At 36.2% G+C, this 18,680-nt stretch overlaps 1 protein-coding gene across 1 annotated transcript; it reads right to left on the bottom strand.

Annotated features, from left to right (window-relative positions):
* Nucleotides 1-4,601: 4,601 nt before the first annotated feature.
* On the bottom strand, nt 4,602-10,240 carry LOC137707428 (MADS-box protein SVP-like). Its single transcript, XM_068464186.2, has 8 exons — nt 9,257-10,240; nt 8,040-8,118; nt 6,961-7,025; nt 6,782-6,881; nt 6,661-6,702; nt 6,087-6,128; nt 5,842-5,996; nt 4,602-4,861 (listed from the first exon to the last, which is right to left on the bottom strand). The coding sequence occupies exons 1-8, from the start codon at nt 9,436-9,438 to the stop codon at nt 4,843-4,845; spliced, it is 684 nt and encodes a 227-aa protein (XP_068320287.2). The 5' UTR covers nt 9,439-10,240; the 3' UTR covers nt 4,602-4,842.
* Between the last annotated feature and the right edge of the window lie 8,440 nt (nt 10,241-18,680).

The raw sequence follows: 18,680 nt of genomic DNA, 5'->3' as shown, positions 1-18,680 counted from the left end.
GGACCATAAATCATAAAAACACACAAGAACACAAAGATATATCGTGGTTCACCCCAAGTTGGGGCTACATCCACACTAATGATATGAGATGAGGTGTTCTAGCATTACTACTGAATCTGTGACTCTGCATACAAAATCCAAATATGGTATATTTTTCTAGCTAAGTTTTTGGTGATCTATTCGTTAGAGTTTTCCTAGCTAAGTTTTAAAATCCGATTAACAGATAAATTGGATGCCATATATGGCCTATACTTATCAAATTTTATCACCACCAATCAAAATATTTGCTAGGAGCCTAACTAAAAAGAGTTTGTATAGATAATACACATTTATTGACATACATACGATATTATCTACATTAAAGCGTGTGGGAATGTAATATATATGCACGTGAAAAAAAAAGTTTCCTCTTGTAATATGATTTGACATGTTGTATTATTAGACTGTTAATTATATCTGAACTATTAGTTGTCTACATAATCTTTATTTATGCTTGAATTTGTCTAAAATAATAACACAACGTGCCATTATCCTTTTTTTTTTTTGAACAAAAGATATTATATACTTTAATAAAAAATCATCACTTACCTGAAGTGGTCTCATGGAGCTCATTCCTTTCAATTATAAAACAACCATCTCAAAGAAGTTGTGAATTTAAGCTTGTGGGAGTTACAACTTCTTATTTGAAGAGGCTGTGATTAGAAAAATAACAGGAAAATAGTGGTGTCTTAATAAAATTCAGTCATTGTGGGATGAAAATTTGAGAGAGAACCGATGTAGCTTTTCGTGTCGATTCCCACAAACAACGCCAAATGTTGATACACAAAATCGGATTGATCTTGGACCAACGTAAATCCGACCGTAAATCACACAAACGCACATGAACACAAAGATATATTGTGGTTCATCTCAAGTTGAGGCTACATCCACACTGGTGTCGATTCGGTTTCACTATATAAAGGTTACAATGTACATGGAGGCTATAGAGACTAGGGTTTGCTCTTCTTTGCCCTCCCTCCAAGTGAGGGTGAAGGATCCCTGATGCGAGATTTATACGCACACAAATTAAACCCTCTTTTTGACAATTGTAGTATAAGTATAAGTAGGGATCGTTCTGGACCGGGGATTAGGAGGGATTGCAAATCACTTGGAAACTGACTCAAAAACGTAAAAACATAATATAAAACACTATACTAGACTCAAAGTATGCAAAACTTAACAACGTAATATAAAGTTTAAAACACTTAAACTAAACTCAAAGAATGCAAAACTAAAAAAATGTAAAATACTTAAAACAAATCAAATGAATAAGACTTAACAAAAGATGGGGGGGATTGAGTTTGATTTGACGAGAATAAAATGCACAAAGTGTAATTAAAGGCAAAACGTAAATATGAAAGCAATGAAAATATGGATGATGGAATAGCCAAGGGGTTCTTCTCCACACATGTTACACTTGCATACAAGATTGATTCTCAGTTGGTCTTTCGATAAATTATGAAACTCAACGCCCCGGGTTAATTAGGTCCGCTTAAATTAACCGTCAAGTTCTCCTTTAAGTTAATGAATTGGATGGGTTTGTGCAACGCAATTCACAACATTCTCCAAAAGTCCTTTACGTGAAAAGCACAATAAAGATACAATCAAAGATCATTAAGCATTATGAAAACTATAAGTGTTGACGAGGCATTCGTTACTATGGAATACGCATGAAACTTATGCCAAGAATTCGTTTAACGCGATTGTTTATAAGCAACCTTCACTACTTGTGAATATAAGTTCGTAACAATTAGGTGAAACTCACTTATATTCTAGCGTCATATTTATGCATGAAAATTAAGCGCGCATTCTTAATAAACGTACATAAATAAGTTATCAATCAAACGGTTTAAACAAATTGAATTCACAACTTATGAAATTCCAACGAAAGTTAATCAATTCATATTGCAAATATAAACATAGTTTCGAATCACCCCCTAGCTAAAGGGGGTTTAGTTCCTCATAACTTTGAAATCAAAGAAACACCTAAACATTCCAACAACTCAAACTTGAATTGTATGAACGTTTAGGCACTCTTCTCTTCCATTACAAAACAAAGAAAATTGAATTTAAACATTGAAATCAAAGAAACACCTGAACATTCCAACAACTCAAACTTGAATTGTATGAACGTTTAGGCACTCTTATCTTCCTCGTTGTTGTAGCACAAGGTCTAAGGTGAGCTTTGGGGATTATGTGAAGTGTTTTGGAGGGATGGGAAGTGGTTGGATAATGGCTGCAATGGAGGAGAAAAACTGCACAGAAATGGAAGGATATGCACGGCTATGGATGTGTGTTTGTGTTGTGTGTTGTGTTGTGAATGGAATGAATGAATTGTGGCTGCAATGCATGCTTATTTATAGGTAAATAAGAGGGAACATGACAGCTAGGAAGTGGGTGGAAATGTGGCTGCAATGTTAGTGAATGATTAAAGGGATTGCTAGGTTGGAAATGCATGTGGAAGCAATGAAGGAAAGCTGGAATTAAGGTGGGTTATTCACGGCAAAGGGAGGTTGTTTGTGGCTGCATGTTTGGGTTTGTTTAAAGGGTGCATGTGGGTGAATGTTAGGTTGAAATAATGATGGAAAAACAGCTAGGAAAAGAGGGAATGCATGTGGAAGTGTGGCTGCAAAGAGAAGGAGAAAAGCTGGAAAATGGAATGTGTTGATGTGCAATGCACGGCAAAGGCAGATTTTGGTGTTTGGAAATGCATGTGTTTTAGGTTGTGAAAGCATGTGGATTAGGTGGAAAGAGGTGGGTGTGCATGTGATTTGAAATGCATGTGTTTAAATGGTTGAAATGTGTAGATGATTATGAGTATGATAAGTGATAAGTGAATGATATTGATAAGTGATAAGTGAATGATATGATAAGTGATAAATGAATGATATGATAAGTGATAAATGAATGATATGTTAAGTGATAAATGAATGATATGTTAAGTGATAAATGAATGATATGTGGTGATGATAAGTTGGTCTTCAATTTCGTCCATTCCTTTTGCTCCAAACATAAGCTATCCATTCCCAGTCCGATTTTGCTCCAAAAGGCTCCAAAAGGCATCCTTTTGCATACTTTGCCCTTAGAACCTGAAAACACACAAAAGAAACATAAAGGACTAAAATAACTACAGAAACATAACGTAAATGCATGAGAACAAGCCATTTAAGTCGCATGAATATGCTCCTATCAATCCCTTTTATAGAATAAGGGTTTCCTTCACCTCCTACATACATTATGGGCTAGGTCATGATGCCCAAATACTTAGACCCAATGTATGGTACCACAGAGTTCTTAGAGAGAGAAGACATAACTGTTTGTTAGATGCCAATTTAAGCTGTTGTAGATTTTGCTCCACTCTGTAAGTGATTTCTTTAGAAGATATAAAGCTACTTAAGGCTACAAAGGGTAGACCTTCACACTTGCGATCCACTCTTGGTCGAATTCTTTGATCAATCTTATAAACAAGTCTTCAATAACATAAGATTGGGAAGCAGTAACCCATGCATAACAGTCGAAATGTCTGCTTACAATTTCATGGGTCTAGGTCTTTGCGACTAGATTTGTCTTCCCTGATCCTCAACCGTTTGTTGTTGCTCTTCATTCATTTGCCATTCCATCAACATTTGCTTCTTGCCTCACAGCCGATGAGTTCATTTTCCCGAGGAAGATGGAAGACTACTTGGTTCCTCACCCATTTTTGAATATCATCACAAGTACTTTTTCCTTCTACAACAACGGCACCATGCCTCTGATTTCTCTCCAGAGCGGTTTGAATCGTTATTGTGATTTTCTTTAACTTGTTAGCTATTGATGCTGATACCAAATATTCTTTGGAATGCGAATGGTTTTGCTGAGCCACCTTGCAGATCAACCGCCACTTTGCTGCTCATACATATGATAACGTGTGAACTCATCAATGGTGTCTTCAACGTCTTACGTCATGTCTCGCACGCATGCAATCCACGTTTTTTCTACTTCCGTACGTGCTTTCTTGCTATCAACATCTTGCATGCAGGATTTCTTGATTAGGAGCTCCTGCTTGATCACGAACACCCGCTATGGATGATGCTACGTTTTCAAAAATTGCTACGACCATATCAATCAAGAGGTCTGTTGCAAATGATGCCATAAAAGCTGATAAAAAATGCTCACTTAAAGTTGATTTCAGGAATTTGGAAGCATGTCGGTAAAACACAATACAAGGAAGACGAGGTTGAGAAACGCATGTCTTTAGTTACGCCAACGCCCCTACGCAACAAGCCATATTTATGGTCAAAAGCTTCAGAAGGGCACGAGAGTCGTTCCACACCCAACTTAGTCATGAAATAGGATGGTGATGTTAACACACCCTATTTTACCACATACTATCAAACGCACCCTAAAAAAATATAAAACCAAATGAGAGTGGAGTGAGAAGTTAACAAGAAAGTATCAAAACACCACCGTACGAAAAAATCACCCACCAACATCCCTCAGTAACCCCATCGATTTGTTTTCACTTCACCGGTTCACCCCACCCTCAACCTAATTATCTAAAATAACAATAACACGGAAAGTTCAATGACAATTTTTTTGATTGGGTTTACTTGTGTATCTTGTGAGTTCAAATACAGGCAACTTTAACAATGATATATGTGAAGTTACCCCATGGATCCGTCCAAGGTTCGAATACATTACGCATTTTTTCATATAAATACAGTAGGGTTATATTCATGTGTTAAATGTTACATTCATATCTCATTCAACATTTAAAGTCAACCGTCCCAATTTGTAGAGAACACAACCCCCATTTACTTTCGGTCAACCAGAGTAGGGCAGCCTGCAAAAGAAAATAACAAAAAAGTAGATTGATAAACGGAAAAGTTAATAAATATCATTTGAGCAGCATGCTAAAATAGTTTTTTTCTCAAATTCAAACCTCTACGGCTATGTTTGGATGAGAGATTTGCAGGTACTAGGGCATTCAGGATAAATTACTTAGAAATGAACTGCTTGTTAAAAAGATTAAGTACACAACGTGATCATCAAAAACCCATAAAGGATTTAAATTCTCGGTACTTGCAATTCCCTCATCTAGACGCGGCTTAAAAATGAACTAGGTATAAAGAATGTCCATATTCAGTATGTGTACAGTTCTAGAGAAACTACAATGTGTTTTAACTAACTTAGCTGACCACATAATGTAAGATCCACATGTGATCTCCCTAGTATTTCACACACACTACTAGTAAATAGTTTTTCAAGCATCACCCAAAATAGGATCCAATCATCAACCGTCACATTATGTGGTTTACTAAATAAAATCTGAAACCATTATCTTCTAAAAACATGATCTATCTAGCATTTTCCCCCTCATTAAAGTCAAAGTCTTGGTAGTAATTACCCCACTGTGTGTATCTCAATGCTTCCCTGCAGCTCAATATTTGAGTTTCACGCCGTCGTGAAACCTTCTAACGACAACTAAACGGTAACGATGTGGAAAAGAAAAATAAATTTTGCTTCACCATAAAAAGTGTGCATGGCTAAATTGTAAATGTGGGAGCTTACATTAATTATGTGGGAGATACTAGGCTACTACTAGGTTTTTCCAATAGCGGGTGTTAGCATTTTCCATTGATGAACTACAAGTAGGCATGGCTAATTTAAAACTGGAAAATACTATATTTATAGCCAACAAAATACTTATGCATGCAAAGAGTAGTGCAACTTCCTAAATGCTCTAGAATATTGCTTCCTGAAATAAATATATCCATCGAAATTAATGCAGCACATCAAACATATCAGATGATTTAAGCGCACCCCAATTTTAGAGATGTTACTGAGCTGTCATAGTCTTGAGGACCGCTGTTAGATTTACAGAGATTGGTGACAGACTCTGATGACTGACCCTCCTCCGTAATCAGGTTCTCTGAATCGACATGAACAAGCCTGCGGCCATTAGATTTCTCCACCACCTTCAACAATCATACCAAGAACTCCCATTAGCAAATTAAGCAAGAATCAAACATATACTTAAATGAAGAGTCGGCAGAGAGATCTTATACTTGCTGTCTTAATCGTTCATTCTCTTCCGTCAATTGCATCGCCTGCACATTCATCTATATCATGTCAAGAAAAAAATTGGGACAAGAAAAGGCAAATAGAGAAGAGGAAATATTTGGAGGACAACATTGTCTGGACCTTACTGCCAATGAACTGCTCAAGCACTAAGAATCTACTATCAAACAAATACACTACAATCTTAGTAAACTTTTAATGATACGTTTCAAATCCCGTTGAGTTCTCAGGCATTACGTAAGAGCTAAATTCACTGTAGGACAAAAGACTAGCACAACAGAAACTAATATCCCAATTAGAATGTGAACCACACATACAATAATTCGTATTGGTAGAACAGTTATTCATTAATTTTCAACTATTAGCTTGAGACATGGTTACCTTAACTTTTACGAACAATTTTTTTTGTTTAGTGATTCTCTAAATTGACATCGAAATTCGGAGTGCACGAGGTCTAGATTGAAACCTCCAATCTACCGTATGTCAATTATCTGTTAGTTTATTACGTCAGAAGATGTAGCTTGGGAGAGTTGCATAGTCAAGAGTTAAAAGGTAACTAACATTTCTTTGAAGATCGTTGATCTCTTTCATAATCTTTTCACTCTGTTGAAAGACAACAAAAAAGTCCACTTATTAGATATTAAACAATTATATAGAGGCAAGCCTATAGAATAAAACAGACCTTTTTCTCTACTACGCCACCCAAGCCAGCTTCAAGGGACTTCTCCAATTGTTGCAGTTCTTCCAAACTTAGTCCTTGAATTTCTTCTCCTCTGATCTGCCTATAGTTCAAGGAGCTTATGTCATAATTAGGGACCACAAACTAGTAATTGTTTTTTAAAACCAGAGATTTACAAATACCTAAGTTGATGACTTTTTGCTGCAATTTCCTTGCTCAATCTGGAGTAGTTGCTGTTCTCCACTAGCTACATCAGAATTAACAATGCTTTTAAGCAAAGGCCAAAAATCCAAAGATTGTTGATTATTTACTGTAAACAATACGTGAAAAGAACAAAAACCCAAAGATTTATCCATTTACAATTCAACAGTGATAAGTTTATCTTATACTAAGTCAGGATGCTAACAATAGAGAGCGAAGGACTTCAAGTAAAGAAGGCTTATTTTATGCTACCCCACCAACCCCCCCCCCCCCCCCTAGAATTTGATTTTAATTTGGCTTTGCTGCCTGTAACTCAAAAATCACCAGTTTACTCCCTAAAACTCAAAGTTTGTTTCATTTTGCCCCTTGGAACTCGATTTTGATCCCTTTTTGCCCCTTGAAACATGAAAGTCGTTTGTATAAAACTCAAAATTCGCTCCACATTGCCTTAGAAGTTAGATCTACTAATTTCTTCTGTGGGTTTGATTTGGGTGCACCAGGCTAATCAATTTCTTTTTTATTTTTTTCATCTCTTCAATTTCTTTTAAACTTAATATTCTCTAACTGTTGAATGTTAAGCATAATGAAGATTTTGAATCAATATTGCGCATGTGGCATAGCCTTATTAGGTGTTTGGTCCCACGTGTTTTAAGAGGCGTATAAGTTGAAGTTTGAGGGGGCGTAGTTAAAAATAATTTAATAAAGAATGCGCGTTACAATGCATCTTAATAAATCTTGTATTGAGTTCATGCATGTAGTTTCCCTTTTTCACCTTCAAATGCATGCATTGTCATATTCTAGCTTACTAACAGAAAATATGGATGATCCAAAAATTATATTACTCTAGGCTATGCATGCCTACACTATAACATGATTTACAAATTTAGGAGTGCAATAATATTCTAAAAGAATTCGTTCTTATACCATTAAGTTTCAAAACTTGTCATGTTGCAATGGCTTCAAGTCCACAAGATTCATGTTACCAAGTTGACTATGTATTATTGTGTACAACTCGAGGTTACCAAACTCATCACCACGATACGATACATAAAGGACCAACCTGTAACTCAAGAGATGGTTGTTCTAGTTTATCGAGATTCTTTGAATGCAAGTTGTGCCTTTCTAGAATTTCCTTCATACTGCAGAAGAAGAAGAAAAAAACAATGCAGGTCACTAGCTAGGATAGCCAGAAATCTTCAAAACAATAGCATAATACAATATATATAATTATATAAAAGATAACACATGCGAGATGGAAAAGACAATAGGAAGTTCAATATTTGGTTTAGCATTTAAATTTTATTTTCATATTTTAGTAAACACTTGTCACACACTTTTAAACTTAAAGTTGCTATAAATATGTTTTTCCTTAAAAACCTTGCAACGCGTATTAAGAATAAGTTGAATAACTGATAATAGTTATTACATGCACATGAACTCGTATATACAAAGTTTATAAACATTGAAGGTTCATTTATACTAATAAAAGAAAAACCCTATAAACAGAAATTACTCGAAAATGAATGAAGTTTAACTAGCTCTGATTGCATCTAGTCTCCTCGTTGTTGAAGGAGGTCTTGGTTCAAATTTTATTAACGAGAATTTTCTATGTTGTTAAACAAACATAAAAGGTTAAAAAATGTGTTTTTGTTGTGTGATGTCACCCCGTTAGCCTCCTAATTCAACTTAAAATGCAACGCCAAATATAGTGATGATTTGCCAAACTTGTATTCTTTCATCATTTTTGTATTACAAACTATGGCCTATTTGGTACAAACACAGCCAAAAGTAAAAGGAAATAACAGATTAAGCCACAACCATACCATAAAGGATTATTAAAATCCAAGAAGTATACAACAATTTTCCTTGACGAAATCACACTACAGAAAGTGAGAGAGTAAAAGCACATGGAAGGAAGTCACTCGCAACTTGATGAAGCAGTCCAGTCATGACTGTTCAAAACAACACTTCTCAAGTTATCAGAAACAGCAGTTGGATTAAGCCATACTTGTTTAATGCATATATGATAATTTTTTTGTGAGATCCAAATCTAACAAACAAGACAAACAACATCCACATCCAACTTGCGCTACAAAGACCTTCAATCATATTATTTGAACATCTAGTTAGTAGCTTGACCAGCTAACCTAGCCTGTTTCTTACTTCTTCCCATTCAGGTGGGTCTTCTCCTTCTTCATCTTCCCATTAAAAATAATATTACAGAAAAAAGAAAAAAAAAATTGTGTATGCAAGTGAGAGAGACTGAGAGAGGGAGACCTAGAGCTGGCGTATTCAAAGAGCTTTCCGGTGGAAGAAAAGATGATAAGAGCAATATCGGCATCACAGAGAACGGAGAGCTCCTCAGCCTTCTTGAAAAGTCCTCTTCTCCTCTTGGAAAATGTCACCTGCCTCGCTGTCGCGTTGTCGATCTTCTTGATCTGAATCTTCTCCCTCGCCATCTCTTAATCTTCAGTTAAATTAAATCGACTTTTTTCTTCTTCTGGTTCTCCTCAAGAAGAAAAAAAAAAAGGTAAAAAGAAGAATATTATAGCTTGTTTTGGAATGGAATATTTTGCATTTTTGTTTAGTCTTATGTTTGAGTCAGAGAATATAGTCAGCCAAAAACTAACCAGAAAAGGCGAAGAAATTACAAGTAAAGGAAGGAAGGGCTTAATTGGAGAGGGACAGGTCCAGTGCCAGAACTGGCAGCATTTGGCCAAATTTAGCCAAAAATCTTTGGAGGATGTGGGGGGCAAAGGCAAACCCTAAAAATGAAGTGTAAGTTTTCTAGATAGAGAGAGAGAGAGAGAGAGAGAGAGAGAGAGAGAGAGAGATATCAAAAGAGAGAAAGGGACCCATCATCCATCTCCATCTCCATCTCCATCTCCATCTCCATCTTTAGATTCTGAACCAGATCCAGGGTTTCAAGACCAACAAGTCTCAAAGGGAAAGAAATGCTTCCAACCAATTGAAGAAAAGAAAAGGATAAAGCTAAAGAGAGGTAAAGGGATTGTTTTGCTGATTAGGTGAAGGGGGATTTGTTGACGCTTTCAAAGTTCTTACTAGTGTGAGTAAATCTTGGGGAGATGTTTTGGTTTTTCTGCTGTATTTGGATGGGTGGATGGAGTTCGGAGCGGTTAAAACTGAAAAGACACCAATGAGAACATTGAGAAGTGGAGAGAGAGAGAGGGAGAGAGAGAGTGAATGGGAGGGAATGCATGCGGAAGTGTGGAAACAGAAGATACTTTTTATGGTTGAAGCAAATGTCTATTTCTCTCGTTTCCACGTGTTTACCGTTTAGTTGCTGTTAAAAGGTTTAACGATGGCGTGAAACTGGAATGTTGAGCTGCAGGAAGCATTGAGATAATGAGGGGAAATACTAACAACTCTTTTTTACCTATATTTTTTAAAATCATATAATTTGACCGTTGATTGTTAAATTATATTTTGAATGATGATAGATAAATTATTTATTTCAAATCATACGATCTACAAAATATAATATAAAAAAAATTATCTATAACATCACCCTAATGAGAAAATTTGTGTGAGACTTAACCTACTACTAAACTGTGTTAAGTGCATTACCAACCACTCAAAACTTGTCATGTGTTAAGTTTTGAGTATAATATGTTATCACATAATTGTATTTAAAGTTATCATAATTAGATTAGTATACACCATTAGATTCATCTCATAGGCTCATGGACCATGTTTTCTCTTTCCTTGCAATTCTAGCAAAAAAAAATCTCAACTCAAAAACTATGTGTGATCAATTATGTTAATAAATGAGATCAAAACTGAAAAATATAAAGTAAAATGAAACTTTCGTCTTTGCTTGCATTGTGCCTTTGTTGTACAAAGATGTCTCTTTCATCTTCCTAAAGATTTTGCCTTCAGCGTTCATCATCTTCCCATTTGCGTTTTCACATCTGGAAAATATCGGGTCAAAAAAACAGTATCTTTTATTTATCTTTAGTTGGGTCGTTGTAGTTTGGTGCGTGATTGACAACGAACACACAGGTACAGGGTTTTACTTACTGGCATACTGCTCGATGCAGTGCCCATACTGGTGTGACTTGTACCTGTAAGCCGTACCCTAAACCTTAAGTATTAGTAGCTTTTTACGGAGTGATCAGTGATCGATGTTGACTTGTCTTCCCCCATACCCGGCCAAGCATGTCCCTCCCTCGATCAGGCACTAACTTCTCTTTGAGATTCGATTTCTCTTTTTATTTTTATAACTAATCTTTCTTATTATTTATTGGGTGCCTCCAATCTCATTTACTGCATTTGCTTTAAATGTGCGTGTTGTACTACTGTTGTTCACTGTAGTATCAAAATGATTGATTTTTTTATAAAGATAATAAAATATAAAATAATAAAAATATAAAATATTAATGTTATTCAATCATGACCGAGAAAGGGATGGAAAGGATATCTAAATAGGAGAGAAGACAATCTGCCTCGATGCGTGAAGGGTTGGCCAACGAATCTCAAGTTTGGGCCTGAGACCATCTTCATCCGTTGGGCTAAAAGCTAAATTTTTTAGCCCGAAAAATTTAGTTTTTAGCCCAAAAAGAGTTTTTTTGCTCCAACCATTCAGACCTAAAATTTTGGTCTGGGATTATTAAAAAATGAACTTAAGCTATTTTTTTTTTCTTAAATTAACTTTAAAATAAAAAATTATGTAGACTATCATAAATTAATTTTATGAACATTTTAATCTAAAAATATTTAAATTCCGATAAATATTGAAAAATCACTAAATCTTTCCACAAAGCAAGCCTTCAACTTTCACCAATCTTTCAACTTTCACCAAACTTTTAACTTTCACCAATCGTTCAACTTTTACCAAACTTTCAACGTAAGTACTTCTTCCTCTCTGGAATGTATTTGTTGAGGTCCTTCATCATCAAATTTATTTCGAACCTCTCTGGCTCCCTATCCCCTTCTTCCTTCATTTGCAAGCGCATTCGGGCCACTTTTTTGGTGAATTTTGAGTTAAATATTTTTTTTAATTATTTTAGCCGTTGGATTTAAATTTGAGCCATTAGATCTGTTTTTTTTTTTTTTTTTTTACCGTTATATTTGATTATATTCGATGGGTTGGGTTTGGTGCATGTAATGATAGTGGGGCCCACCCTGTCGGGCGTTGAAGGGCTCAGCCTGCGTGCAACGAGTTGGGCGCGTGATCGGACCGAGAGTGGGCTGGGAAAGGGAGAGTCCACGCGTTTCTGGGCTATTTCTTAGGGGGAATTTGGCCCTCAATTGGTATTTGGGTTGGGTTGGGTTGGGTTTTGGGCGGAAATAGGGGGAAATTTGGCATTTAGCCTAGGGTTTGAGAGAGTCTAATGCGAGCAATAGCTTACTAGGAGATTGGTGTTGAATGATGTATTAATAGGGAGCATGCCCATCCATATGTGTAGAGTTTTCTATGTTATGTGTCAAGATCTAGCCAAGTTGTATAATCTAGTGGATGGAGTTGTACTTGTACTTTGACAGTATTGAGGATAATCCTTGTAGATATTATTAAACTCTTCTGATTAATAATCTTAATCTTAATCTTCTGATTAATAATATTAATAATCCTTGTGTCAACCTACTTTATCAAGATTAATTATTAATGCTAAGGATTATCTTGAAAAATCATTAATAGGATGTAATTAGGCTTCCTTGTGTAACGGAACTTATCTTCAATGAGGAAAGCTTAAAGGCATGAATTAGTTATTAATTCAAACCTTAATTTGTTGTATCATTGCCATGAGTAGAGGAGCTCGAAGAAGTGGTAGTCAAATCTTTTTCTCCACATATGCCTTCCACAATTGTTGTGTTGCACCTCCTAAGTGCAGAAGGTGTAGAAATTCTAATTTGAGTGGGCCAACCAAAAGTTAATTTATTGACTGTATAAGATTATGAGCTCTAACTTATAATAGTCTTCGAGAGATGGAGTCCAATTGCATTTTGATTTAATTTACTCTACTTAAAATACAAGACTAAATAAACCTAGAGAGTAATTATTTTCCAAACAAGAAAGAGAGAAAATCAGATGAAATTGTTCCCCTGTCCCCAATTTTCTTTTTTGCTTGCCTGTGAAAAGTTATTTTTCGTCTTTGTCGTTGTGTGTAGCGACTCCAAGGTAAGAAAAAGAAAAAAAAAATTTCTACAATTGTGGCTCGACTGGAACCACAGGAGGAGTCAACGACACAACTAAGAGGAGTATCAATGTAGCTGGACGTTGTGAATTAGGTAAACGAAACTTGGAACCGTGATGCAGGAGGGCTACCGCGAATTGGGTTGCCAAATGAAGGATAAGCGCTCTGCACTCACTGGAGCTGGGTTTGGGAGGCCTCTCTAGAGTCATTAGGTTGTAGCCTACTAAGGCTGCAAATGCAGCTGTTGTTGCTGTTACTTGGGTTGAGGCCTAGCACACGAGGGTGTTAAGCTGCAATCTGGTGCCCAATCTTTCTTCCTCCTATTTTTTCAAACAATTTTAAATATTTTTCGGTATTTAATGCACGGTTTTTTCAAAATGTCTTCCCCCAAGAGTAAGTGTAATGAATATCCCCCACCCAAGTATCGTCTTGGTGGTCTTTTGGGAAAGTATGATACTTAGAGCTGCTTATGTGAAGATTAACTTTGATGATTTGTTCCGAGACTTCCTGAAAGAATTTAAGCATGCAATTTCATCTAGTGCTCATGTGAAGCAGGTGGAGGATAGATGTAGTCAAGAGTCGTGTGTTGAGGCTGCTTTTACATGAAAGAGAGTTATCACATTCCATCCGTACTACTTCATGTTGGGATACTTTTCCCATGTTGCGCTTCTACCAAAAGGTGATCTACTCCATGAAGTATGCTCATGTTCAGTGTTCTCCCAATACAATTTGTGCGATGGTGGGATTTTCCAACCTTGTTCTTTCATATGGAATTGCCCATCGATAAATTCTGGTACTTCTTCAAAATGGGCCACAAGGATAGCATGAGGCAACTAAGGTTTGTGTCATAAGCTCTTTGATTCTTCAAGCAAGAGTGACCATAAATGGGCCAAGGAGACTTTAGAGGTCAATGGTAAGTGAAAGGTCCAACTCTTTAGCTGAGTTACATGTCTCAATGAAGTTTATTGAAGATAAGCAAATTGTATGTGCATTTCATATCTCTATTTGTGTTGCATTCTAACTAGTTTGATTGTCTAGCCAGTTTAGGGCACTGACTTCTAGTTGTCTAGGCACACAGATTAAGACAACCCACATGGACTTTTTGACACCTTTATGATAGTAGTCAGTTTCTGGCCATTGATTTGGCTAGATCTTTTCTGCAGCCGACAAGTGTCCTTGTGAAAAGTTGGCTGATGGAAATTCTGATTTTCTTGGGTATATTTGTTCCCTTGGGTTTTAGATTATTCCTTTGAGAACTTAGTTTTAGAGAAAGAGTTGCTTTAAAAGCTTAAAGCTTGCATCTTCTCCATTTATGAACCCTAACTGCCAAACCTTCCTCATTTATTAAACACCCAATCATTGTTTATTATGGTTGCATTGTTTTTAAGGTTTTGCATTATGTCTTGGTCTGGTTTTAAGCTTTAAATTCGTTTTGAGACCAATCTTTTGGATTCAAGTTAGATTATTCCTTCAACAATTTGATTGGAGAATCTGACTGGTCATTTGACTCCAAATTTCATGTGCATATCATAAAATCATATCATATCATTGATCGTGTTGATCTCGATGCACAAGGTGATGAGCTCATGAGGAGCTACCACTTCATGAAGATCGAATGAGTCCATCTTGTGTAAGGCAAGGTTGCACAAAGGTGAAGCTGCTCCGTAGATAAGGATCTAGGAATTGAGCTTGTGTAATCTTTGTATGAACCTTTGTTTACACTAGTGGATTGGACTCAGTGGAAAGTCCTCAGCTTTTTAACCCAGATGTGGGTTTTTCTAGCCAAAAATATCTTGTTTTCAAGTTACGTTTATTGAGTTCAAGTTATGCTTATTGTTTTACACATCCCACACACATGTACATGGTACATATATCTGTTGAACATCTAAATGGTATGTATTTATTGTTATGCTCACTTGACACATTGATAACATGCAACGAACTACAGCCTTGCTGACTATGATAATTTTTGGAAACTGAAATTGGTATTTAAATCTTTGATTTATTGACTAACAAATCTATCTTAGTTGACTAGTGGGCTTGACTAGTTAGTCCAGCGGATTATAATTTTTATAAACAGTTTATTCCACCTGGTACCAATTTCAATTGGTATCAGAGCCTTACTTTAGATATATATAAAGTGATCTCTGGGATTTAATGGTATTAGGTAGAATCTCACCATGGATCGTGATCGTGTTGGTAGCTCATGCAATACACCTCCATTATTTGATGGTACAAATTATGTGCGTGGAACGACAAGTTTTAGATATTCCTTGAGGCTCAAGATCTTATAGTTGTTGATTATCTCATTCTTGAGTGGGAGGCTCTATCGAGGCTAGTCAATAGAGAGTATGTGATTAAGCCAAAAGGCGAATGGCCTCAAGGAGAAATTGCTTCGACCATAGCTAACAGGAAAGCAAAAAATGCTATTGGTTTTGCCATTTTGTCTAATCAATTTGCTCATGTTCAAAATTGCACAACGGCTAAGCAAGCTTGGGATAAACTCTGAATTCTTCATAAGGGTGATAAACAATGAGAGATTTAAAGCTCCAAATGACCCTTTCAAAATTTGAAGATTTGAGAATGCTCGAGTTTGAGACTTTCTCAGTTTTCTTTGAGAAAATTGAAATGTTAACAAATGAAGCCTTGGGTTTGGGGAAGCCTATTGATGAACAATTATGGTTCAAAAGATTTTGAGATACTTGCCCAAGAGATTTCATGCCAAGAAGGCTGTCATTCAAGAATTTAAGGACCTAAAGGAGATCAAGCTTGAAAAATTGGTTGGGAAACTCATTACCTATGAGATGAAGCTTGACATGGATGAAAGTGACTCCAAGAAGAGAAAAAGAGTAGCCTTTTAAGGTGTTGAAAAAAGTGAGGTTGTTGGTGATGTGTGTAGACATATCTCAGAATATGATCTTGCCTTATTTGTAAAACAATTCAGAAGGATTCTCAAAAACAGAGGAAAGGGTTCAAAATGGTTTAGTGAGTTAACAAATAATCAAGAGAAACAATCTTCTAGAGTGAAGAATAAAGGGTTCACTAGAAAAAGTGACAAAGGTTTATTGAAGGTACCTGGTCTATACTTTGCATGTGGTGGAAGTGGACAAGGTTTTGTGCTAACACCAAACTTCTTGGTCAAAAGCGCGAAAAGGAAATGATGGTTACTTAGAATGATAACAATGAACAAGGTTTTGTGCATTCTGATGAGTCATCAGATAATGAAGAAAATGTTGTTGCTTTTGTTGCTCCAACTGAGGAAGTGTCTCTGAGTGATGATGATTCTGTTCTGAATGGCAATGAAAAGATGTCTTATGATGAATTGTGCATCAAGTATGATTCTCTCTTTGATGAGACTTGTACTACAAAAGTGGAGAAGATTGAGCTAACTACGAAGGTTATTAAGTTACAGAAAGAAAACAAGTTTCTTCGTCTAGTTAGAACTGAACTGGATAAAATAAAATTAGTTATCTTGAGGCTCATGTTGAGGAGCTAAATGAAAAGACTTCCAATTGCAATGACAAAGTTGAAAATGATGGTGTTATTACTACTCTTGAAGCTCAGGTTCAAAACTTGCTAGAATCTCAAGATAACTTGATGAATCAAATTCATACATTGAAGGCAAATAATGTGATGTATCATGAGGCCAATAAGAAATAGCTACTTGAACTAAATGAGGCAAATGATAAGGTTATTCGTCTTACTATTGGGGCTGAAAAAAATAACAAGATGCTGAGTATTAGGAAACAACACGGTGACAAAAATGGTCTTGGTTTTGTAGAAAGTAGCTCAAGTTTTGTCCCCACCAAAACAAAATTTGTCAAAGAATCTAGACTTGTATCTCAGAATGTCAAACCAGGTCCAAAGACAAGATCTATTCTTACGTGTCATCACCATGGTGAAGTTGGGCACATTCGTCCAAAATATAGAAAATTGTATTCTGAAAAGACCAATTTGTTAAAGGATCAGGTGGATCGTCTGGTTATTGAAGTCAATAGAATTGCTCAGCTCATTCATTCATCTTCATCTGGTAATTTTAAGCAAAGTTTGAAGTGGGTGCAGAAGGACTCAAACAGGTGCTTTGTTGTTTTAAATGCTTTATCTGCTACTAAACTAAATGTGTGGTATCTTGACAATGGGTGCTTTCATCACATGACTGGAGATAATGAGGCTTTCTCATATCTTGCCTCTTTTGTTGGTGGTGGAGTTGTGTTTAGTGGTGGAGATAAGTCTCAGATCACAGGAAAATGTGATGTCAAAATCCCTGGATTGCCTAAGCTTGAAAATGTTAGCTATGTTGATGGGTTGATGTCAAATCTCATTAGCATTAGTCAATTGTGTAATGATGTGACTGATGAAGTGTGCTTCTCAAAAAAGAGGGTGTTGGATTATAGATGAATATGGAAAGAACTTGTTTGTTCTCTCGAGATATGAAGACAATTGCTACATTCTTGATGTTTCTCAAGTTGCTGAATACTCCAAGTGGCATAAAGTCATTGACGATGCTAGTATTTTGTGGCAAAAAAAACTTGGGCCTTTGAACTTCAAAGACCTCAAGAAGTTGTCTAAACACAAGGTTGTGAAAAGGCTGCCACCTCTTTCTATTTCTAACTCATATGTTTACAGACCATGTTAATTGGGAAAGCAATCTAGAGTGGCACACAAGAAAGTGACTGACATCAAAACAACTAAGCCTCTTCAATTGATTCATTTGGATTTTATTGGACCAATTCAAACCTTATCTCTTGGTGGCAAGAAGTACGTCTTGGTAATTATGGATGACTACTCTAGATTCACATGGGTATGCTTTTTAAGGGGAAAATCTAATACCTTTCAATAGTTCTTCACTGTGTGTAAAGTAATGTTGAATAAATCTCTTCCTAGCCATCATGCTCTAGTCAGAATTAGAACTGATCATGGAACCGAATTTGAGAATGCTCACGTTGATTATTTTTGTTTAACCAACGACATCAAGCAAAAGTTTTCTGCTCCAATCACCTCTAAAAAAAATGGTGTAGTGGAAAGGAAAAATCGTGTTTTGATTGAGATGACTAGGGTGCTACTTAAAAGCAAAAACTTGGCAAAACACTTTTAAGCTGAGGTAATGAACATTGTCTGCTACATCTCAAATCGTGTGTTCCTCAGACCTGGCACCAATGTGACTCCCTATGAACTCTGGAGGGGTAAGAAACCAATGGTAAAGTATTTCAAAATCTTTGGGAGTGTGTGCTACATTCTACATGATCGAGAATATCTTGCGAAGTTTGATACTAAGAGTGATGAAGGAATCTTCTTGGGGTACTCCAACACAAGTTGGGCCTATAGAGTTTATAATTTGAGGACAAAGACCATCATGGAGTCCATAAATGTCAAGATTGATGACACTGATGTCCCTTCCTCTTTGGCAACTGAAAGTGATGATGTGTTATTTCCCTCTTCTGAGGATAATGGTGATGCTTCTTGTGAGTCAAGTGTGGTGTCAGAAAATGACAATAAGAGTGAATCAAGCACTAATCAAGATTCTTGTGGCCTACTCAAAGACAAAC

This window comes from Pyrus communis, chromosome 15 (assembly GCF_041283825.1).
Source record: "Pyrus communis isolate YQ-2024b chromosome 15, ASM4128382v1, whole genome shotgun sequence".
NCBI classification, from domain to species: domain Eukaryota; kingdom Viridiplantae; phylum Streptophyta; class Magnoliopsida; order Rosales; family Rosaceae; genus Pyrus; species Pyrus communis.
This window is presented reverse-complemented; position numbering and strand designations above follow the sequence as displayed.

Coding starts and splice junctions, on each gene's coding strand:
- LOC137707428 (XM_068464186.2), bottom strand. CDS start 9,438: ATGGCGAGGGAGAAGATTCAGATCAAGAAGATCGACAACGCGACAGCG. Junction 6,882..6,960: donor GCAAAAAGTCATCAACTTAG/GTATTTGTAAAT, acceptor CTTGAACTATAG/GCAGATCAGAGGAGAAGAAA. Junction 6,703..6,781: donor GTGGCGTAGTAGAGAAAAAG/GTCTGTTTTATT, acceptor GTCTTTCAACAG/AGTGAAAAGATTATGAAAGA.